Source organism: Oryctolagus cuniculus, chromosome 7 (genome assembly GCF_964237555.1).
Source record: "Oryctolagus cuniculus chromosome 7, mOryCun1.1, whole genome shotgun sequence".
Lineage (NCBI taxonomy): Eukaryota > Metazoa > Chordata > Mammalia > Lagomorpha > Leporidae > Oryctolagus > Oryctolagus cuniculus.
In genome coordinates this window covers 37825923-37849349 of record NC_091438.1, presented here as the reverse complement: position 1 = coordinate 37849349, position 23427 = coordinate 37825923, and the positions used below count along the sequence as shown (strand labels likewise).

At 45.5% G+C, this 23427-nt stretch overlaps 2 protein-coding genes across 2 annotated transcripts; both read right to left on the bottom strand.

Annotated features, from left to right (window-relative positions):
* Positions 1-4487: 4487 nt before the first annotated feature.
* On the bottom strand, positions 4488-13732 carry LOC100340925 (intelectin-2). The gene is made up of 7 exons (XM_070077465.1): positions 13673-13732; positions 11857-11967; positions 9547-9794; positions 9053-9211; positions 8236-8356; positions 6963-7066; positions 4488-4737 (listed from the first exon to the last, which is right to left on the bottom strand). The coding sequence occupies exons 1-7, from the start codon at positions 13728-13730 to the stop codon at positions 4585-4587; spliced, it is 954 nt and encodes a 317-aa protein (XP_069933566.1). The 5' UTR covers positions 13731-13732; the 3' UTR covers positions 4488-4584.
* A 4151-nt stretch (positions 13733-17883) lies between these two features.
* On the bottom strand, positions 17884-19830 carry LOC100348218 (ras-related protein Rap-1b). The gene has a single exon (XM_070077464.1). The coding sequence runs from the start codon at positions 19711-19713 to the stop codon at positions 19159-19161; it is 555 nt and encodes a 184-aa protein (XP_069933565.1). The 5' UTR covers positions 19714-19830; the 3' UTR covers positions 17884-19158.
* Between the last annotated feature and the right edge of the window lie 3597 nt (positions 19831-23427).

The window sequence follows — 23427 nt, the reverse complement described above, 5'->3', positions numbered from 1 at the left end:
CAACAGAATGGGAGACGTTATTCGCAAACTACACAACAGATAAAGGATTAACAACTAGAATCTACACAATGATCAAAAAACACCACAGAATCAAAACAAACAACCCAATAAAAAAATGGGCTAAGGACCTTAACAGGCATTTTTCAAAAGAGGAAATCCAAATGGCCAACAGACACATGAAAAAATGCTCAGGATCCCTAGCCATCAGGGAAATGCAGATCAAAACCACAATGAGATACCACCTCACTCCGGTTAGATTGGCTTACATACAGAAATCAACCAACAACAGATGCTGGTGAGGATGTGGGGAAAAAGGGACACTAACCCACTGGTGGTGGGAATGCAAACTGGTAAAGCCACTATGGAAGACAGTCTGGAGAGTCCTCAGAAACCTGAACATAGCACTACCACAGGACCCAGCCATCCCACTCCTTGGAATATACCCAAATGGAACTAAAGGGGTGAAAAAAGCCATTTGCACCTCAATATTTGTTGCAGCTCAATTCACAATAGCTAAGACATGGAATCAACCTAAATGTCCATCAACGGATGACTGGATAAAGAAACTATGGGATATGTACTCTATGGAACACTATACAGCAGTAAAAAACAACGAAATCCGGGCATTCACAACAAAATGGAGGAAGCTGGAAAACATCATGCTGAGTGAAATAAGCCAGTCCAAAAGGGATAAATATCACATGTTCTCCCTGATTGATGGCAACTAAACGAGCACCTAAAATGATACCCATTGAAGTGAAATGGACACTATGAGAGACAATGACATGAGCAGCCCTTGTCTAGACTGTTGAGGAAAAACTTACTATTTTGTTCCTTTAGTATTTTTGTTGTTGTTGTTGTTGCTCGGTATGCTCTACACAAGACCACTGGTTGAACTCTGCAATCAATGCACAACCATTCTTAAGCGTTTAAAAATTAATAGGAAATTGATCTCTGTGGAACATGGGAGTGGGAATAAGAGAGGGAGGAGATATATAGGACGGCACATACTCAATCAGACCTACCTCCAATGGTGGAACTGGAAATGTGCCAGGGGATTTCAACTCAATCTTACCAAGGAGGCAGGTACCAATGCCAGCACACTTGGTAAAGAGACAAATATAAATACACAACTGATCCAAAAGATAGGGTAAGTGTCGAAGAGATTACACAAATAAGACCAGTGTAAGCAAATAATGAAAGATAGAATCAAAAGGGTTGAGAATGATCCTGTGGGGGAAGCAGGTCACACAGCAGACTCATAGAATGGCAAATGCCCAAAACAGCACTCCTGCCTCAGAATCAACCCTTGGGACATTCGGATCTGACTAAAAGGTCCATGAGAGTCTCGCAGGCATGGAAAGCCATGACACGGTGGCAAAAAAACAATCTAAATGAAGGATCCTGGTGAACAACACTCCAGCAGAAGGATCAGGCCATCAAGGAGAGAGGCGCCTTTCTCTGAAGGGAGGAAGGAACCTCCACTGTGATATGGCCTTGACTAAACAAATTCAGAGTTGGTGAACTCAAGGGGCTTCCATAGCCTAGACAGCTCATAGCAAGAGTCTCGGGTGATTGCTGACGTCATAAATAAGAGTGCCAATTGTTAAATCAACAACGGGAATCACTGGGTTCATGCTCCCCTAGCAGGATCTCTGTCCTTAATATGTTTATCTATGAAACTCAAAAACAACACTACTAGTCGAACAATACCCTATACCTGGTTCGGTTGTGTGAGTGCAACCTGTTGAAATCCCTGCTTAGAATATACTAAATTGATCTTCGGTATATGAAGGTAACCGAAAATGAAACGTGATGAAGGGGGGAGAGGGGAGAGGAAGTGGGTGAGGGGAAGGCCACGGGAGGGAGGGAGGTTGGGGGGAAGCCACAACAATGCAAAAGATGCATTTTATATTCTACTTAAAACTATTGGTTGAGCTCTGTAATTAATACACAATTACTCTTAGGTGTTTAATTAATGCTATAACTAGTACTCAAATAGTATTTTACACTTTATGTTTCTGTGTGGGAGCAAAATGTGGTAATCTTTACTTAACATATGCTAAATTGATCTTCTGTATATAAAGATAATTGAAAATTAATTGTGATGTGAAGGGGAAGGGGAGAGGGAGTGGGAGAGGGGAGCGTTGTGGATGGGAGGGAAGACACAGGGGGGGGAGGGGATTGTGGTCCATAAGCTGTACTTTGGAAATTTATGCTCATTAAATAAATTAAAAAAAAAAGAAAGATGGTATCAGAAACCTTGGTTTCTCTTTCCAACACTGCCATCTTCAGCCCACCTCAACTGGGAAACCCAAAACCCAGTCAGCAGATGGGTTCCTCCTTTCCCCCTCCAGCTAACAAGCTGCAGTCCAACCCCAAGTGAAAAGAAAGTTATCAGCAATGAGGAGCCCTCTGAGTATTGTGAGAATAAGTATCCTAATTTTATTCCAAATTGTTGCCCCCAGAGAGATAAGAATTCAAATCTGGTACACAAGTGAGAGCAGGATTTATTTAAAAGAGACGGAGAGAATACACATTCACCCAAGAGTCTGAGCCACCCCACACCAAGAGATACCTTTTGTGGGAGTGGCCTATGAGGGCAGAGTGGGGAGGTAGCCAGAAAAGGAGCCAGAAAGAAGATCCAGAAGCTACAAAGCAAACGTGTATCAATCCCTTTTATGAGGTGGGGGTGGTGCCTAACTGAATATATACATGGAGTGGAGCTTGGGTGCAGCTTATTGTAGATGAGGTTTTCTGGGAGTTTCATCTTAGCTCCATGTGGACCTGAACATCCACATGACCATCATGGTCTATCCTCCTTCCTGGTCCAGGATGAGATGCAGTGCATCATGGGAAAGTGGTGACAGGGGAGGGTTGGCAGAAACTGTGACTCCAGATTACTTCTGCCTAATCTTCCTACCTAGTTTCCCCCATCAAGGGGACCACCGGATCATTTCTTCCAGTAGCCAGTTATGCACAACCAGTGAGCCTTCCTCCAGCATTGGCTGACCTCGATAAGCTGTCAGAGGTATTTTCAACAGGAAGTCTGTTTAGGCTTGGTGATGTGGCAATAAAGCCATGCAGTTGCATGGAATTCTCAGCATCTGGTTCAGTGACCAGTAAATAACCAGCAAAGTCAGTGAGGCCTTGGGACCAAATACAAATAATGTGACTATAATCTGACTTTTGCTGAAAGATGGAACTCCAGGAACACTCTGGGAACAGACCTGGGTGGCAACTGGAGACCAAAGTACTCAAGGTGTGCCATAGACATTTGATCCTCTGTTCTCACCAAACACAAGAAAGAAAAGTGGAACACGATCTTGTAAAGAGGGCCTCTATCAACCTTGGTTGTGCTGGGCCTTTGATTTTGCTGGACCTGCAGTCCAGGGTTCAGTTGTTTGTGGACAAGAGGGCTGGCTTACAGGGTAGATACCAGATGACCTTTGACAGTGTCAATTGATTCCATTCTACAGAATTGAAACAATGCTCGCTATGCTTTCTCAGCACTCAGCTATTGACATTTCAGATCACATCATTCTCAGTCGTGGGGAGGGGATGCCCTGTGCAGTGTCAGGTGTTTCTCAGCTCTTCTGACCTCTCTTCACTGCTAGCCAATAACATTCCTGCCAGGACAAGACATACATACTACATTGGTGACAATGTCATCAGACAATGCCAAATGTTCCCTAAAGTAAGCAGAGTTACCAGAGAAAATATTGCATGAAACACATATATGCCAAAACCACAGTTCATTGTTTGTTTGCAACTCAGCTGGACGTTGGCCTTCTACAACTTTACTTCCTTACTCTGGGAACCCTACCTGAGAGACAAACTCACCTCTCCCTCTCACACTGCCTATCTCATTTGAGATCCAGTGCTCTTGTCCCTGGGGTGCAGTGGAGAAAATTGTACTGATGGGGCTTGGAGAACGTTATGATCAGATTTGTGTTTTGAGCAAAACAGTGTAACTTGCATCTGAGTTGTATTCCCAAGTCAGTGCAGCTGTGGTCAGCATCTGATTAGCACCGATGCAGCATTTACACCTGATTGAAACCCTCGCTCTCTTGCTGAGTAAGCAAATTAAGATGGGGCTCCAGATGAAGCCAACCACATCCACCCCCGGGGAGACTGCAGGCTGCTAAAACTGGAGGAATAAACGCAGAGGGTGCTTTGCCCTGTGCTTCCCATTTCCCCACTGAATCTAAGTATTTTCCTTTTCTTCCTTAAGATGTTTAAGAGTTTAATTAGCCAACAAGGATGTGTTAGGAAGAACTAAGATGAAATGTTTTCACCTGCTCCCAAATCTAATTCAGGGTCTCCTAGAAACAGGGCATGCTCCTGTTCTGGCATCACTGGGACTTGAAATTCCAAACCCAGGATGTCTGTGCTGGAATTCACCAGAACAGCGTGTGTTCTTTCACATATCTCTCAAGTTATTAGCCGACTTACACAAAGAACTCAAAGAAGCAGATAGCCACAAATTGATGTCATTTATTCTCTCCTTATTCCATTCCAGATCCCCTGTCTCTGACGGTCTGGGGTTTGGAGATGGCTTCCTGGTCCCACACCACAGAGCTCTCATCTGTAGAACAACAGCACAGCTGCCTCGGTGATCTCCCGGCTGCTGCTAGAACCCTGATGAGTTCCGTATCCACTCCAGTCAAAGGAGGAGAAATCCCCACACTGCTTGGGATTGCTCTCCGGGAAGAATCCTCCTCCACCGATGCAGTGCTGGGAACACAAAGAAGGGACACAGGGAGGGCTCGGATTGGCTGCTGACACCAGCGGGCTCTTAGTGGCCCACTCCCCCAGAATCGTCCACCACTCCCTCCCATGAAGCTCTTTTCTCCACTGGACTCCATGATGGGTTCCTGCCACCCACATGGGAGACTCAGATGGAGTTTCTGGTACCTGGCTTCAGCTCGATACAGCCCCAGCTATTGCAAGCATTTGTGGAGTGAGCCAGCAAATGAAAAATCAAGCTCACTTGCTTGCTCGCTCACTCTCTCTCTCTCTTTCTCTGACTCTTCCTCTTTCTTTGTTACTCTGCCTTTCAAATAAATAAATATTATGAAATATATTTACAAAGGAAATGAAATCAGCCTTTGAAAGAGTTATCTGTACCCCCATGTTTATTGCAGCTCAATTCACAATAGCTATAGATATGGAATCAACCCAGATGTCCATCAAGTGAAGACTGGGTAAAGAAATTATGGGATACATACACCATGGGATACTACACAGCAGCAAAAATAAAAATTAAATCCTGTCATTTACAACAAAATGGATGAAACTGGAAAACATTATACTTAGAGAAATAAGTCAATCCCAAAAAGACAAATACAATATGTTCTCCCTGATCTGTGGTAACTAATGGAGTATCTAAAAGGTAATCTATAGAAGTGAAACTGACACTTTGAGATGTGACTTTGAACAGCCCTTGTTTAGACTTGTGCAACATTTTTTTTTAAACTATTTGTTGAACTCTTTACTTAGTGTAGGGTTAATCCTATGTGTATAAAGTTCATTGAAATTAGATCATAGTAAAATATAGAATGGGAATAGGAGAGGGAGGAGGAAGAAGGGTGGGAGAGCAGGAAGAGCACAGAGTGGGAAGAATCACTATATTCCTAAATTTGCATTTATGAAATCCATGAAGTTTGTATGCCTTAAATTAAAAAAAATTTAAATATATTGATAAGGGCAAGTGCTGCTGCACAGTGGGTTAAAGCTACTACTTGTGGTGCCAGCATCCTATATCAGGGTGCTGACTTGAATTCTCATTACTCGGCTTCCTATCCAGCTTCCTGCTAATGCACCTGGGAATGCAAAATTAAATGACCCAAGTACCTGGGCCCCTGCCACACATGTGGGAGATCAGGACAGAGTTCCTGGCTCTTGGCTTCAGACTGGCCCAGACCTGGCTACTGTGGCCATTTGGGGAATGAACCAGTGGATAGAAGACATCTCTTTTTTAAAAAAGATTTATTCCTTTATTTGAAAGGCAGAGTTAGAGAGAGGCATTTGGTTCACTCGCCAAATGACGACAACAACCAGAGCCAGACTGATCCAAAACCAAGAGCCAGGAGCTTCTTATAGATCTCCACACGGGTGCAGGGGCCTAAGCACTTGAGCCATCTTCTGCTGCTTTCCCAGACCATAGCAGGGAGCTGGATCAGTGGTTTTACCCACTACAACATAGCACCAGCCCCAGACGATGTCTCTTTCTCTCTGTCTCTTCCTCTCTCCCTGTCACTCTACCTTCCAATAAATCATTCTTTTAAAAAAAATGCAGAGGGCCAACATTGTGGTACAGTGGGTTAATCCATTGCCTGTGACACCTTCATCGCATATGAATGCAGGTTTGAGTCCCAGCTGCTCCACTTCCAATCCAGCTCCCAGCTAATATGTCTGGGAAAGGAGTAAAAGATGATCCAAGTACCTAAACCAGTGCCACTCACATGGAAGATCTTGATGGAGTTCCTGGCTCCTGGCTCCTGGCTCCTGCCTCCTGGCTTTGGCCTTGCCCAGCCCCAGCCATTGTGGCCATTGTAGCTAGTTGGAGAGTGAACCAATGGATGGATGGTATCGCTCTCCTTCTCTCTATATAACTCTGCTTTTCAAATAAATAATCTTTAAATAAATACATGAGTAAATAAGATATATTGATAAGCAAGATTCTAACAAAATGAATTATGTTCCTGTGACATCATCAACAGTCAATAGAGTGAGAGCAAGTGAGCATCCACAGAGACACACACTGATGGAGCCACTCAAGCACAGACACACACACAAACTCACACAGGCATTCACAGATACACAGACACATGTCCGGGCATACACAGGCACATATATACATATAATCACATACACATACACATACACATATATACACACATAGACACACTCACACAGAGACACACACCCACAGGGCACTGAACTCCTAAAATACTCACATGCTCAGTGTTACAGCCAGTAACTCTTATCCCAGCACACAGTGCGTTGGCTGCTCTCTCATTGTTAAACACCCTGAACTGGACAAATCCGGCAACAAATTCCACTGAAAAAGAAGAAAGTAAAGTCAAGTATTCAAACAGAGGGCTGCAAATAGCTTCTCTCTGACCTGCCCGGGGAGACTCTAAGCCCAGAGCCCAGGCTATAGCCATACCCCATGCCATTGGGGGTGTAGCCCACTGCCTCTATTTGTTGCCCGTGGCTTGTGCATCCCTAGCCTGAATTTGTCCTGGTGAGAACTTCTGTCTATCTGGGAGGAGACAGATAACACCAGGGTTTACAAAAGGATGTTCCTCTGCCTAGGACTTGGAAGAGAAATTAGACTCAACAGAAAGACCACTAAGAAAACCTCCAAAGATCTGGGAGGAGCAGCAGTGAGCAGATGTGGCCCCTGCTGCTCTTCCCATGGCTCTATTTGCCAGGTGTGGGTTCTCCCAATCATTGCCTGCCCCCCCTCCACACAGAAAATGCCAACAGTAATGGCTTTGACTTTGCCATATAAGACTTACTCCTGCCATTTTATTATACTGAAAAATATCTGTTTAAGATAATTAACAGGGGCTGGCACTGTGGCATAGTGGGCTAAGACTGCCTGCAGCACTGACATCCCATATGGCCACCAATTCATGTCCTGGCTGCTCCTCTTCTGATCCAGCTCTCTGCTGTGGCCTGGGAAAGCAGTAGAAGGCGGCCCAAGTCCTTGGACCCCTGCAGCCGTGCAGGAGACCTGGAAGAAGCTCCTGACTCCTGGCTTCAGATCAGCCCAGCTCCAGCTGTTGCAGCTGTTTGGGGAGTTAACCAGAAAATAGAAGACCTCTCTCTCCCTCGGTCTGTAACTCTACCTCTCAAATAAATAAATAAATTCTTTTTTTAAAAAAGATGATTAATAGTTATCCTTCACAACAAAAATGAATCTTTCCCACCACTTTGCTAGCTGTTCTTCCTGAGAACATGAGCCTGACTGAGCCTTTCCTTAACTATTGTAAGAAGTCAGGGTAAGTGGGTGAGAAACCTGGGCTTGTGTCCTCTAAAATGGAAATAACAGGAATCCTGAATTCATCATTTTCTCATGATGAGTAAAGGACTCAGGTTATGTCAAGAGCCCTGTCAAGAAAACAGACTGGCATGCTGTAAATGCTTAGTAAATACCAGCGATTATGAATAGTTGTTAGCAATTTCCCCAAAGGTATGCAGGAGGCCAATGATGGGACTCACACTGGCTGTCAGGTGAGTAATAAGATGCAGTTTTCTGGGCATTGCCAAAGTCATAGAGCACAGGAATCGCCGGGCCGTTGTTAGTCCAACACTTCCCTGATCCGTATTTCACTGGGTATTTCTGCAGGGGCCGGGAAGAGAGGTTATGTGAGGAGACTAGACAGGCTGGCAAACCATGGAGACAGAAATTCCTTTTAGTTTGCTCATTATGCAGACACCAGTCTCAGTAACAGTGATTCCTTTCTCCCCAGTGGTCCCAAGTCCCTTGTCCCTCTCCATCTGCCTTTGCCTGGCTCAGACCTTCTGGGAGAGAGGCAGGACATGGGTTCACAGTGAACTAGAAGTAAGAGAAACAACCAAGCACAGGTTCTCAGGAGTGATGTCAGAACCACAGAGCAGATCTGCTCCACCCCAAACATGTGAATCTCTATTCACCAAAGAAAGTACCCACAACTGGACCCAGCATTGTGGCACAGTGGATTAAACCACCATCTGAGAGGCCAGCATCTCATATGAGTACCAGTTCAAGTCCTGGTTTCTCCACTCCCAGTCCAGCTCCCTGATCCCTTTTAATGTGCCTGGGAAAGCAGTCAAAGATGACCCAAGTACTTGGGTTCTGCCACCCACATGGGAGACCCAGATGGAGTTCCAAGTTCTTGGTTTCGGTCTGCCCCAACCCTGGCTGTTGTGGTCATGCTGCTCTTCCCATGTCTCTATTTGCCAGGTGTGGGTTCTCCCGATCATCGCCTGCCCTCCTAACACAGTCAATGCAAACAGTGAACCAGGAAAAGTGCCCACATCCAGTAGCCCTGTGTACCTGGTAGAGGCCAAACAGATTGTGTCCCAAGTTCTGGAAGAAGCCAGTGTTGGTGCGGTACCTCAGCAGGGACCTCTTCCTCCAGTGCTGCAGGGGCGTCTTGTTGGGCACGTGCCAGATTTCCAGGTCCTGGGCCTGGATGTCGTAGTAGCCGGGGTTCTGGGGGGCAGCACATACTGAGACAACCAGCCCAGGAGGTCCCATCTGGCAGAAGACCCCCATGGGCAGCCCTGGTTGAGCTGGTGGCTCGGGGCTCAGGTGGGACATGGACAGCAGCCTCAGACAACCCCACGTTCAGCAAACAATGACTCCCCACCACTACTCCAGTCCATCATGGTCTTTCTTGTAGGGGGAAGATGTGGTCAAGACATCTAAGCCTTCTTCTCCAACCCTACTCCATGTCCCTACCCGAGAACCCTCCCTCCTGCCTGCATGTGGCCCTGCAAACTCAACTCCTCACCTTGCCCAAGGTGGGAAAGAGGCATGGTACCAACCTTGTAGTCATCACTTGTGGCTGCCTCCGCAGACCCAAATGTGTTGTAATTGGCCCAGTTGCCGTCCCCCTCGGGGTAGTCTGCTCTGTTGCCCTGCTGACTGGACCAGCGATCACCCGACGTGCACTTTCCAGCCATGTAGTTCTCGTGCACACTGGCCACCAGGGTCCAGCCACCACCCCCTGAGGTCATGTCACAGAAGGTCTGGTAGATGACCCCATTCTCAGTGCGGAGGAAATACAGGCCATCTGTAGAGAGTACCAGACAGAACTTTCTGTCTGCAAGCTCATGGTACAGCTCAGCCCCATTCCCAGAACAGCCCTGGGAAGTCCACAGTGTACTCTGAAGACTCCCACACAAAATCACTTGTTAGAAGATAATTCTCTCTTGATGTGAATGGAAGGGGAGAGGGAGTGGGAAAGGAGAGGTTTGCGGGTGGGAGGGACAGTATGGGGGGGGGGGAAGCCATTGTAATCCATAAGCCGTACTTTGGAAATTTATATTCATTAAATAAAAGTTAAAAAAAAAAAAAAAGAAGATAATTCTCGGGCTGGCGCTGTGGAGTAGTAGTTTAAGTTTCTGCCTGCGGTGCGGGCATCCCATATTGGGCGCCTGTTCAAGTCCTAGATATTCCAGTTTCAATCCAGCTCTCTGTTAACAGCCTGGTAAAACAGTGAAAGATGGCCCAAATTCTTGGGCTCCTGCACCCACGTGGGAGACCCAGAAAAAGCTCCTGGCTCCTGGCTTCAGATCAGACCGGCTCTGGCCATTGTGGCCATTTGGGGAGTGAACCAGTAGATGGAAGAACTGTCTCTCTCTCTCTCTTTCTCTCTCTCTCTCTCTGTCTTTTCCTCTCTCTGTCTATAATTGTGCCTCTCAAGTAAATAAATAAATCGTCGGAAAAATATGAGACAATTCTCTGTGGGTGACACGGCTGTGCACACCTATAAGCAGAGGTACTGTCTGTCTTCATTCCACACGATCTTCAGTGTGTAGAAAGCAAGTAGTCTTGAGAGAGAGAGAGAGTCTCTCCTTCTGCACAGTGCTCTTTTTGGCCAGGAGAGGCCAGATATGAGCAGCCACAACGGCATCTACACCAGAAGATGGCCTCTGTGCGTCTCAGAAGTGATTGGTCCCTGCCCACCAAATAAGATTTTTTTTTAAGATTTATTTATTTGAAAGTCAGAGTTACACAGAGAGAGGAGAGGCAGAGAGAGAGAGAGGTGTTCTGTCTGATGGTTCACTCCCCAGATGGCCACAACAGCCAGAGCTGCGCCAATCCAAAGCCAGGAGCCAGGAACTTCTTCCGAGTCTCCCACGTGGACGCAGGGGCCCAAGGACTTGGGCCCTCTTTTACTGCTTTCCCAGGCCAACCATATACGATTTAGTTCTCTAAGCTCAGAGTTCCTCTCCTGTCCATAACCCTACAGAAGGCTAGCCCCGCTGTGGCACCCTGGTGACCTTTCCCATTTCCACATGAGCTACGCAACTATCAGAAGCCTCAGCAGAAAGCCTGTGATTCTCCTGAAGCAAGGAAACACGGCAAACTTGGGAGGAGCTGTTCCAAGGTCATTTCTCACCTCCTCCCCACCCCCACCACCATCTTTCACAGACACTCTCCCAAGGCTGTCATCATGACGTTTCTCATCACCTCCCAGGTTCTGATGAGGAATGAGATTTCTTGCCTTGCCCAACCCCCACCCCTTAGGGGACTGCTTAGCTGCAGCCTAGGCTAGCTCCTCATCCACAGAGCACCCTACTACCCATGCTGCCTGATCAGCTGGACTCTTCCATTCCTGCTCCGTCCGGTGGAACAAGGAATAGGAGATCATGCTGATCTTCATGTTTCTGTCCATGTGAGTAGTAAACTAATGCTAAAACAGACTTGTTGTTTCTTAACACGCGTTTTTGTCAACCTGCTTGACAAACCCACTGCATGTGTTGGCATCATCGGGCCAGCACAAGAAAATGCTGGTACTCTCGCTCCTGCTGCTACTGCTGCTGAAGTCTCTGGCTCAAGAGTCCCACATTTTCTACCAGCATCATGAGACAGTGGCAGGCTAAGCCACAAGCTTACAAGTAGGGGGAAATCATAGACTCTCCACAGTTCTCGCCGCCAGCATGAGCGTCACCAGGATCACTGCATTCTCCCTGTGTTCAGAAGATGGTGTGACTGGAGCAAGATGCAAAACCTCAAAATTCCCCCTGGAGAGCTCCTTGGGCAGAGCTGGAGCCAGACAGAACATTCCCCCTGGTTTCCAGCTGTTACCAGGCTTCCAGGAGACAATGCTAGACTGGTTCATTACTTACCATCTGCTCTCTGGCAACTTTGTTTGATTTCCTTGCAGCTTCTAGGCAGGGAAGAAAAGGAAGATGCACAGAGTTTGTCCTGCCAGAACATCTCAAGAGAATGGTTCACAGCTGGAGGATGTGAGAATAATTCTCATTAATGTCTGGCACCATGGAAGTTAGCTTTCCTGGCCATTAGTTCTCAGTCCCTGCCCACTGCGTTAGTTCATCACCATGTTCTGAAGTCCCAAGAGGTCAAGGGTTCTCTTCACTAATACCATCTAATCTCACAACTAATACAAGCTGAACACACAGAAACTACCCCTCAACTAATTTCAATTATATCCCAGCAATGGGAGCTTCCTAAACACTGGGCATTCAAAGACGCTGTGATGCACTCTTTCGAGAGATCACATGGGGAAGAGTCATAGAGAGGAACACAGCCGAGAATGGATAGAGAGTCCCACCTATAGGGGCAGGGATGTGAACCTGATGGGGAAGGAACCAGAGGTAATTTAGAGCAGGTTGATTGTGATCGTATGAATAGGAGTTGGACATGAGACAGGAGGGAGAGAGAACACTCCGGGGGGGGGGGGGGGTGGTTGTGAGGAGAAAGCATGCAAGATGAGCTGAAGAGACAATGGAGTACAGTCCAGTCTGCTGAATCCCACAGGTCGGTCACTTACTACAGCTGGAACACAGCTGATATGGGGAAGAGTAAAAGCTAAAGGCAAGAAATGACCAGAAGGCAGCAGATGAAGAGCCTAGTATATTAGTCTAAAAGGCTGCAAATCATCCTGGAAGCCTGGCAGAGTGAGGGGGAGTGGGGTGGGAAGAGGAGTGCATTTTGAAAGAAAGACCCCCAAGTTAAAGTCTACGGTCATACCACCCTGAACGTGCTTGATCTCATCTGATCTTGGAAGCTAAGTAGGGTTGAGCTGGGTTAGTACTTGGATGGGAGAACTCAGGTTAAAACCCCAGACAAGGGCCAGTGCTGTGGCGTAGCAGGTAAAGCCACCGCCTGCAGTGCCAGCATCCCATATGGGTGCCAGTTCAAGACCCGGCTGCTTGAGGGTGGCTCAAGTCCTTGGGCCCCTGCACCTCTGTGGGAGACCTGGAGGAAGCTCCTGGCTCCTGGCTTCAGATCAGCACAGCTCTGGCCCTTGCAGCCAATTGGGGAGTGAAGCAGTGGATAGAAGACCTCTCTCTCCCCCCCTCTCTCTAAATCTCCTCTCTCTGTGTAACTGTGACTTTCAAGTAAAATAAATAAATCTTTAAAAAGAAAAATGCCAGACCAGCTCTGATTGCAGAGGTTTCTGGGGTAGACCCTTAATATCACTGATCCTCCTTTTCTTCAGCTTTAAGACGTCATTCCTAAGTTCTTACTCATGGAGATCAAGTGAGATGACTGCAAATGTGCTTGTTAATTGATGAATTGAAATAAATAACAGAACCCAGGAAGAATGGAAAACACCACTGGATGCCCATTATGAGAAGTGGAATAGTAAGAATGCTGAGTAGAGAAAGACTGGATGTGGTGGACACTGACCGCCCAGCTCCCACTTCAGACCCTGGGAGAGGATGCAGTCCTCACTCACCCTGGAGCCCCCTTGCAGCCTCAAAGGCACAGGAACAGGGCCTCAGAACCTGCCATAGCTACTGTCCAAACTGCTCCCAGACCCCAGGACAGGACAGAAATCGGCACTGAGTCTACTCTGCAAGTTGGCCTCCAACTGTGGGTTCTGGTCATCTCCACGACTTCCCTTCTTGCCCTGGACTTCAGAACTCAGCCCAGCTCTGTGTCCCCCACTGCCCTCTATACCCCAGAGTGATTTACCTGCACTGCATTCTTTGGTGGCCACAGAGAGGAACAGCAGGAGGCAGAGTCTGGTCATTGTTCTCTAAGGGGAAACAAGATGCACAAGGTCATTGCCTGGGCCATCCCTTGTCTTCCTCCATTCTTACTCCCTGACCTTTCAGAGTCAGGAACCCTCCAAAGGTAAGGGATGGGCTTCTGAGCATTCTGGAACCTCCTGGAATAGCCCTCACCCCTACCCAGCCCTACAAATATCCCAGGGGTATGACCCTTTTTCCTGAACTCTGAATCCCTGGGACTGAGACTGAGACCTGGGCTGGCGTCATTGTTCCACATACACACAGGTCTTATCTCAAATTCAAAAACACCTTCTCACCAGCACAGACAGCTCCCTCCTTCCTTCCTTACAGGTGCCAGAAGCCGTTAGTTCCCTGCTGGGTGGAGACTCAGAGCTCCCTCCACAGAAGGTCCTGATGTGGAGTGAAGGGCTGAGCCTTTTATGGGAAAAGCCAAACCAGTAAGGCCCGCCCAGCCCAGCCCTCCCCTCCCTCTGAGCCCCTCCCTTTGAGGGTACCTGAGCCTGGGCCCTGGGAATGAGGCGGGCCTTGGCACTGCTGGAGGGAACAGGGTGCTGGGCTCTTGTTCACCCATGTGAGGAGGGGCACCTGCTTCATCAGCGCACACCTCACAGTGTCATCAGACTGAGGATCCATCAGACCCTGCAGAACCTCCCTGCCTCCTACCCATCCCATCCCGATCAGATGCTCCTGCACCCTGTACACCTCTCTGTCAACAAATCACCTTCCAGTCTCTCCTCACACCCCTCTGTGAGCCCTTCTCTGACACCTCCACCCCAGCCAAGGTGATGGCTTCGTCCTTTGTCCTATGGCTGTACACTGCCCGAACACTAATGGTCACATATGTCACACTATAATTTCATTGTTTTAGCTTTTTTTCAGAAATAATTTAAAATTTACAAATTGCTGCAAAAATAAAATAGTGCCAAAACACACATATACCCTTTATCTATTTATTGTTGTAAATATTTTAAGCCATTTACTTTATTATTGATGCTCTCTATATACTTGTATACACGCACAAATTTTCATACTCACACTTTCTGAACTCTTTGAGGGGAAGTTACAGGTACCATGGCCTCTGCCCCTAAATAGGTATGTGTTTTCTAACATTGAGCATAGTCTCACATATAACCATGTACAACTATCAACTTCATGTCATTAACTGTTTTTAAATAACAGATACTTCCCTAGGGTATACAAGCTTGGGGGTCATGCTGAGTTGGCATCAATGGCACTGAAATTTCTCTGGTTTCCAGCTCCTTCCATTGTAAAAAGATTTCCAAGGGTCAGTGCTCTGGAATCGCAGGCAAAGTCATTGCCTGCAATGCTGACATCCCATATGGGTGCAGTGCTGGCTGCTGCACTTCCTGTCCAGCTCTCTGCTATGGCCTGGGAAAGTCGTGGAAGATGGCCCAAGTGCTTGGGCCCCTGCACCCATGTGGGAGACCCGGAAGAAGCTCCTGGCTCCTGGTTTCAGATCAGCCCAGCTCCAGCCATTTAGCCACTTGGGAAGTGAAACAGCAGAGGGAAGACCTCTCTCTCTCTCTCTCTCTCTCTCTCTGCCTCTCAAATAAATAAATCTTTAAAAAATAAAAATAAAAGATTTCCAATCTCCTTGAGGTCTATAAGCCCCAGGGGAAGTACTGTGTGTGTGGCAACCAAGACTTTTCCATTTCACACCTACTCCCAGCACCCCTGATTCCTCTCAACACTGCCACCGCTGCAGCCTTGCTCGCCCCTTTGATTTGGCATTCCTGATGGCTCCTATGCTGAGCCTGGTGTCTGGAGCAAGTTGCTGATGTTCAGGGCACTGTTTGCCCTTTCTCCCAGGCCTCCAGGGCACCTCGCTGGCAGAGGACCCATCCACCTTGTTCAGTGATGAAGATGGGAAACACCTCACTGCCCTTCCGCTGGGCACCTAAGCCAGATTTTTCTCTGGGTGTGTCAGTGACCGCCATAAACCTTCTCTCTTGGTGCTCCCTGCAGCTCGCTCGCTCGCTCTCTCCCTCACTCAGACCCAGGGGATGAGGCTAGAGGAAAAGTCTGAAGGACAACAGGCTATATTTGATTGACTTTTGTTTTGGGAGGATTATATAGGTTCCTTATCAAAAAACTTCTGAATCCCCTTATTCAACAATGACTATGTGTGTGGCCATCCACCATATCTCCAGGGTTGCACAAAATACCTGGTACAACTAAGGTCCTCAGTAGGCATTTGGGGAACAAAAGCAATTGACCCCAGGGGTTACAAAAAGGCATACTGCTACCCGCAGGCTCAATAAATTTCTCAGAACATTAATGTCCAATGCAAAATTTAGAAGTTTTCTTATCTATGCTACCATTCCAACCATCAGATACCCAATGAAAGTCCTAACACACACAACAGCCTGGTGTTTATTGCTGCTTTGGGAGAACAAAGGAAGACATGTGATGTCCTATTTGGCCAAGCCAGAGAAAACCGCGGGCAGCCACCATCAGACAGATAGGAACACAGACAGATGTTGAAAGCCAAGGAACCAGCTGGAAAGCAGATTCACATGGGAGAGAGGTTTCCCTGGGACTGCTCAGTCGACGGGGAAAGTGCAGGTCGATGCTCCTTAGGACCAGCACTCCTGTCCTACAGGCAATTCAAGGAACATGTGGCTCCAAGAGAGTGGATGAAAGAGACCTGGTGCTAACATTACATATTTCCAGATGTCTCTTATCCACTTGGTGTATTTATTTGCAATGCCTGAAATGTTTAAATCTCAATTTTTAATCTCTGGAGTTAATCTTCATGCATGATGGCAGTGAAGTTCTAAATTGACTTTTCAATCTGCAAATTTGTTTTTCCAAAATTATTTCTGAATTTCCTTCAGTCACAATTAATGCCTGCACTAGGAACTACATGCATTCTTTTTTGTTTAATTATTTTATTTATTTGAAAGACACAGTTACAGAGAGAGGTAGAACCAGAAGGAGGTCTTCTGTTCCACCGGTTCAATCCCCAGATGACTGCAACGGCCAAAGCTGAGCTGATCTGAAACCAGGAGCCAGGAGCTTCTTTCAGGTCTCCCACATGGGTGCAGGAGCCCAAGGAGCCCATGGAGCTGGCATTGTAGCATAGCAGGTTAAGCAGCTGCCTATGATCACTGCCTTTGATGCCAGTATCCTATATAGGTGCTGGTTCCAGTTCCCACTGCTCCACTTCCCATCCAGCTCCCTGTTAATGGACCTGGAAGAAGTGGAGGATGGCCCAAGTAGTTGGACCCCTTCTGCCCATGTAGGAGACCCTGATGAAGCTCCTAGTGCCTAGCTTTGGTCTGGCCCAGCCATGACCATTGTGGCCATGTGGGGAGTGAACCAGCCGATGGAAAGTCTCTCTCTTTCTGTCTCTTCTTCTCTCTGTAATTCTGCCTTCCAAATAAATAAATATTATAAATAATAATAAAATATAATATTATTTAAAAACAAGACTTTAATGTTTATTTATTTATTTGTGTGTTTGAAAGGCAGAGACAGGGGCCAGCGTTGTGGCATAGCAGGTAAAGCCGCAGCCTGCAGAACTGATATCCAATATGGGCGCTGGTTCAAGTCCCTGCTAATGAAAAAGCAGTGAAAGATGGCCCAAGTGCTTGGGCCCCTGCACCAGCATGGGAGACCCAGAAGAAGCTCCTGGCTCCTGGCTTCAGACCCACCCAGCTCTGGCTGTTGCAGTCATTTGGTGAATGAACCAGCAGACAGAAGGCCTCTCTCTCCCTCTCTTTTTCTGTCTCTCCCCCTCTCTCTCTGTAACTCTGCCTTTCAAACTGATAAATAAATCTTAAAAAAAAAAAAAAAAAAAGGCAGTGACAGATAGAGGGAAGGATTTAGAGAGAATCCATACAACTGGTTTACTCCCCAAATAGCTACAACACCTGGGGTTGGAATAGACTGAAGGAGCCAGAAACTCCATTTGGGTCTCCCACATGGAGTCAAGAACCCAACTAATTGAGCCATCATCTGGTGCCTCACGGGACACATTAGCAGGAAGTGACTCAGAAGCAGAGGCAGGACTCAATCCCAGGTATTCTGATTTGAGCTGCAGGCATCCCAAATTGTAGCTTAATCAACTGTACCTCGATGCCCACCCCATTAACAAGATTTCTAATCACCAAATATTCAGTTACATAATTTTTTTTTTTTTGCATGGCAATCCAAATTTATTGAACTACTGATGCTAAGTTATACAAAATTGCACCACTTTAATTAAGGCTTTTAGTTTACATTTGGCCACCTCAAAGTAGTTGTAACATTAGGTTGGTCAATTTAAATACTGTGGCTCCCTGTTGGATAGACACACAATCTTTACACCCAAACGTTAATGCATACAAAGCAACAAGGCATTGTTAAATAAAACAGCAATAATTACTGCAAATTAGGCCTTGTGACCAATTACACATGATTAAAATTACTTCCCACATTCACATCCACAGTACTCGTCCACCATTTAACATCTCAACCAAAACGTTACACATGTGAAACAATCACTAACAGGCAAAAGTACTAAACCTGTATATTTGGTATTGCAAATACACTTATGCATGAGCAAGCAAGGGATTCACAGTGAGAATCTACAGCTGCAGAAGCCTGAAAATGATTTACAAAAACTGTTAAATCATTAAAAAACTGTTTGAAAATATACACTTCTTGTTGTAGACCCCCACTGTACACACAACTATAAACATTGTTCCCTATGTAAACAAAAAAGGAAACATATAATAAGGAGATTTGAAAAGTCTGGACATTTCCTTCCCAACAGATATTAAAGGCAACGTCTTTAATCTAAGACATTATACTGAAAGGACTATCATATTTTAAAGACAAGATCACTGTCTCCACAGGTTTTTTAAAAATTAAAAAAACTATATAGCTGTGTTAATCAAAGCGCTTATTTTGTACAATACAATGATAATGACCTTGAATTTCTTAAAAAAAATTACAATAAGCTACAAGTATCAAAGAAGCGAAGTTATCTGGAGTAGTCTATATAGGAGCTCTTTGGACTTTCTTTTATTATGCTAAAATAGTGGTGCTTTTAGGATTTACATTATTGTACTCTCCAATACAAAGTATGGGGCGTGTTAAAGTATACAGTACACCATTTTCATACATGTACAACATTGGTGGATGAAGAATGTCTCTTAGAAGTAATACTGGATGTAGCCTCTGGTTTTACCAGCTGCATACTCTAGGGCTATTATATAAGTAAAAATCTCTCTTGTGATACTGGAAAGTGATTAGAATGTGCAAACTGATAGAGTAGCTTTCATCCGCCTTTTAAAGGGTACCACCACAGGAAAGTCCATTTAAGATGTTGGTAGGTTTTAACAAAGTTGGAATGCTGGCACTGTTGAATTGGGCAACAGTTCTTCAGACCTGGCTCAGAGCTACAGCACATTTAGTATATTAAAGCAGCTGACATGATGACTTTTTGCGGGCCTTCCCAGGCACTGGGGTTTTTCTGTTAATTTGCCGCACTAGGTCATAAAAGATCTCATTAACATTTATTTTTGATTTTGCAGAAGATTCTAAGAATGCACAGTTGTTCCATTGTCTTGCTAGATTTTGACCTTGTTCCTTTCCTACAACTCTTTCATCTTCCAAGTCACACTTATTACCAACCAGAATCATTGGAACATCATCAGTGTCTTTAACTCGAAGAATCTGTTCTCTCAGATCTTGTAAATCATTAAATGTGGACTGTGCTGTGATGGAATAAACTAATGCAAATCCTTGTCCATTTTTCATGTACAAATCCCTCATTGCTGTAAATTGTTCCGTTCCTGCAGTATCCAAGATTTCAAGCATACATTGCTGTGCATCTACTTCAACTTGCTTTCTGTAAGAATCTTCTATCGTAGGATCATATTTTTCAACAAAAATTCCTTGAACAAACTGTACAGTCAGAGCAGACTTTCCAACACCTCCTGAACCAAGAACGACTAGTTTATATTCACGCATGATGCAACCTTTCTAAAATTTAGTACCCTCTCACGCTGTCACCGGGTCCTCGCAGCCGGCGTCGCCCTGCGCTCCCTCCGGGTCACTGCTCCAGGCGCCACGGCGGTACTGCCGCTGCTGCCAGTTACATAATTTTTTTAAAAATTATCTACTTCTTGTTGGACACTTAAGCTATTTTCAAATTTCCATAACAATAAACACTGCAAGCATCCTAATACATATGTCTTTATTTATATCTATAATTATTTCCTAGAGGTGAAATTTCTGAACACTTCTGAAATAGTGTGAACACTTCTGAAGTTATCTATATTGTCCTCCTGATAACTTGTGCCAATTTTTATTAGTAGTGAAGACATGAGTCCATTTCTTTCCCCTTTTTTAAGATTTTATTTATTTATTTATTTGACAGGTAAGGTCTTCCATCTGCCGTTTCACTCCTCAAATGTCCCCAGTGGTCAGAGCTGAGCTGATCCAAAGCCAGGAACCAGGAGCTTCTTCTGGGTTTCCCACATGGGTGCAGCCAGGACATGCCCATATGGGATGCCAGTACTACAGGCAGAGGCTTAGTCTACTACACCACAGTGCCAAACCCCAATTTGATTTTTTTAAATAAACTTATAATCTTCATTTCCTTCATGATTAATGAAGTTGACATTGATGATGGGGGTGTGGATTTTGATCTGAGTTGCATTAAATCTGGAAAATAATTAAGGAATAATAGTCATTTTCAAATGTTTAACCTAACAAGAAATTTGGTTTGTCTATTTCTCCAATTGCTATATAAAATTTTTCTTTGTATACTTTAGATCTGATTATGTGTTTATGTGTCTAATTTTCTCATTAGATAAATCATCTTGAACAGTGGCAACACTTCTCTTCCAAGAAGCCCTATAGGATGGAGCCTGCTCCTTTGAGGTTCTTCAGTTTCCTCGTGGGTCAGATAGAGGTAGCAACTCAAACCCATAGTTCCTCGTCCCAGATAGCACCGGACGAGTTTGACTTCAAAAATGCGAAGATCCTCAAAAGAAATAGGTTGGATATTCTATATTTAGACTAATTTATTTCCAGCAGAATCAAAGGCAACCCTCATAATCAAACATGGTATTGCATTTCTTTGGAATTGTGGCCTTAACCAACCTCGTCCAATTACCATCAGGTCAAATGGAGATAATTCATGGCCATTCCCTTTGTATATTCTAAAACACTGAGAAAACATTAGGTCATATTCAATTACTTTATAATTGCTGAGCTCACCATCTGCTCCCTAATGGCTGCTCTCCAGGTAGTGTGGTATCACAGGGAAGTCAACATAAGCCTTCCTAAATGTGCCTTTTGTGTCAAATGGTCTGTGGGCCTAAACAAAGGGAGCAGGGCTGGCATTGTGGCATAACGGATTAAGCTGCCATCTGCAATGCCAGCATCCCATATGGGCACTGGTTCAAGTCCTGGCTGCTCCACTTCCAAGCCAGCTCCCTGTTAATGCACCTGAGAGAGAAGCAGAAGATGGCCCAAGTACATGGGCCCCTAAACCCATATGGGAGACCTGGATGAAGCTCCCAGCTCCTGGCTTCAGCCTGGCCTGAGTGAACCAGCAGATGGAAGATATATCTCTCTTTCTCTCCCTCTCTCTCTGTAACTCTGCCTTTCAAATACATAAAAGAAATCTTAAAAATATAAATAAATAAAATAGATGAAAGGAAAAAGGTAAAATAGCAACAGAGTCTGAGGGAAGCCACTGTTGGCCCAAGATCCATCCTGTTCCCAGGAATCACCAATTGGTCCCTAAAGTGCATGAAGTCAATGCCTCACATCACTGTAAATTATCATGGTGATACCAGTTCAAATTTCTAGATATTTATATAACATTTAAACAAAAATTTTAACAGGACCCAAAATTCCACAGAGTTGTACTGAAATACAAAATATTCTTAAAAATTAAAGTGATAATAACTGCATGATAAATAACTCAAAGTGATTAAAGCACGCAAATAATTTTTTTTTTTTTTTTGGACAGGCAGAGTGGACAGTGAGAGAGAGAGACAGAGAGAGGGGTCTTCCTTTTGCCGTTGGTTCACCCTCCAATGGCCGCTGCGGCCGGCGCACCGCACTGATCCGATGGCAGGAGCCAGGTACTTATCCTGGTCTCCCATGGGGTGCAGGGCCCAAGCACTTGGGCCATCCTCCACTGCACTCCCTGGCCACAGCAGAGAGCTGGCCTGGAAGAGAGGCAACCGGGACAGAATCCGGTGCCCCGACCGAGACTAGAACCCCGTGTGCCGGCACCGCAAGGCAGAGGATTAGCCTAGTGAGCCGCGGCGCCGGCCAATAAATTTTAATTAAATGTATTCATTAGTATGTTCTAATATCACCCTAGTACTATTTACTTGTTTACCTGTGACAAAAACTGGGAAATCGTGCTAAGTTACAAAATGTGCCTGAAAGATGTAGAAAAAAGAACCCAATCCATTTCCCTTAGAATAGAATCCCAGGAGATTTCATTCTGCCTCTAATGTTTGATTTGACTAGAAACAGAAGCCTTGAGAAAAATATTCATACCCCCCTCTAGCTAATTGTATGAAATCAGATTGGCCATTGGGGCCACCGCCATGACTCATTTGGTTAATCCTTCACTTGTGGCGCCAGCATCCCACATGGGCACCAGGTTCTAGTCCTGGTTGCTCCTCTTCCTCTACTGTGGCCCAGGAAGGCAGTGGAGGATGGCCCAAGTGCTTGGGCCCCTGCACTCGCATGGGAGACCAGGAGAAACACTTGGCTCCTGGCTTCGGATCAGCATAGCTCCACCCATAGCGGCCATTTGGGGGGTGAACCAATGAAAGAAAGACCTTTCTCTCTGTCTCTGTCTCTCTCTCTTTCTCTCTCTCTCACCATCTAACTCTAGCTGTCAGATAAAAAGAAAGAAAGAAAGAAAGAAAGAAAGAAAGAAAGAAAGAAAGAAAGAAAGAAAGAAAGGAAGGAAGGAAGGAAGGAAGGAAGGAAGGAAGGAAGGAAGGAAGGAAGGAAGGAAGGAAGGAAGGAAGGAAGGAAGGAAGGAAGGAAGGAAGGAAGGAGGGAAGGAAAGAAAGAAAGAAAGAAAGAAAGAAAGAAAGAAAGAAAGAAAGAAAGAAAGAAAGAAAGAAAGAAAGAAAGAAAGAAAGAAAGAAAGAAAGAAAGAAATAGAGAGAGAGAAAATCAGACTGGTCACCTTACTTCTCTAGGTATCACTATTCTCACCTGTAAAGGAGGCCCTGATCCAGCAGCAGGGGCTGGAATGACAGCTGAAGCGCCCAGATTCCTAGGCTAACAAGCAAAGGAAGACAGATACAGGAGGGTCCTCTCAGCAAACACCCAGGGGAAAATAAAGAACAGGAATAAGGATTCAGAAGCAAGAAGTGGAAGGAGACAGTACAGCAGCCCAGCTGGGAGAGCAAACCCTTACCATTCCCTTGGGGAAGCTCCATTTCCTCAATTGGGGAGTGAGGCGATTATCACCTCTCACGGGCATTATCATGAGAATCAAAAGGGATGGTTTATGTGTAACACTTTGTAAACTGCAAAACACTGCACAAGCACTAGATAACATGAACTTCTTTGGAACTGTGGTGCCTACCATCTGCTCCCTAGTGCCTAGTCCCCGGATAAGGTGGCATCAAAGGGAATTCGAACTTGCCTGAATGAGCCTGTTGTGTCAATCGGTCCTCAGATTCTGGAGGAAGG

Excerpts from the sequence above, each read along its gene's own strand:
- LOC100340925 (XM_070077465.1), bottom strand. The coding sequence starts at position 13,730 with ATGACCAGACTCTGCCTCCTGCTGTTCCTCTCTGTGGCCACCAAAGAA. Across the intron at positions 11,968-13,672 it reads CACCAAAGAATGCAGTGCAG|CTGTGAACCATTCTCTTGAG; the intron begins GTAAATCACTCT and ends CACATCCTCCAG. Across the intron at positions 4,738-6,962 it reads CTGGCTGTAACACTGAGCAT|CACTGCATCGGTGGAGGAGG; the intron begins GTGAGTATTTTA and ends TTGTGTTCCCAG.
- LOC100348218 (XM_070077464.1), bottom strand. The coding sequence starts at position 19,713 with ATGCGTGAATATAAACTAGTCGTTCTTGGTTCAGGAGGTGTTGGAAAG.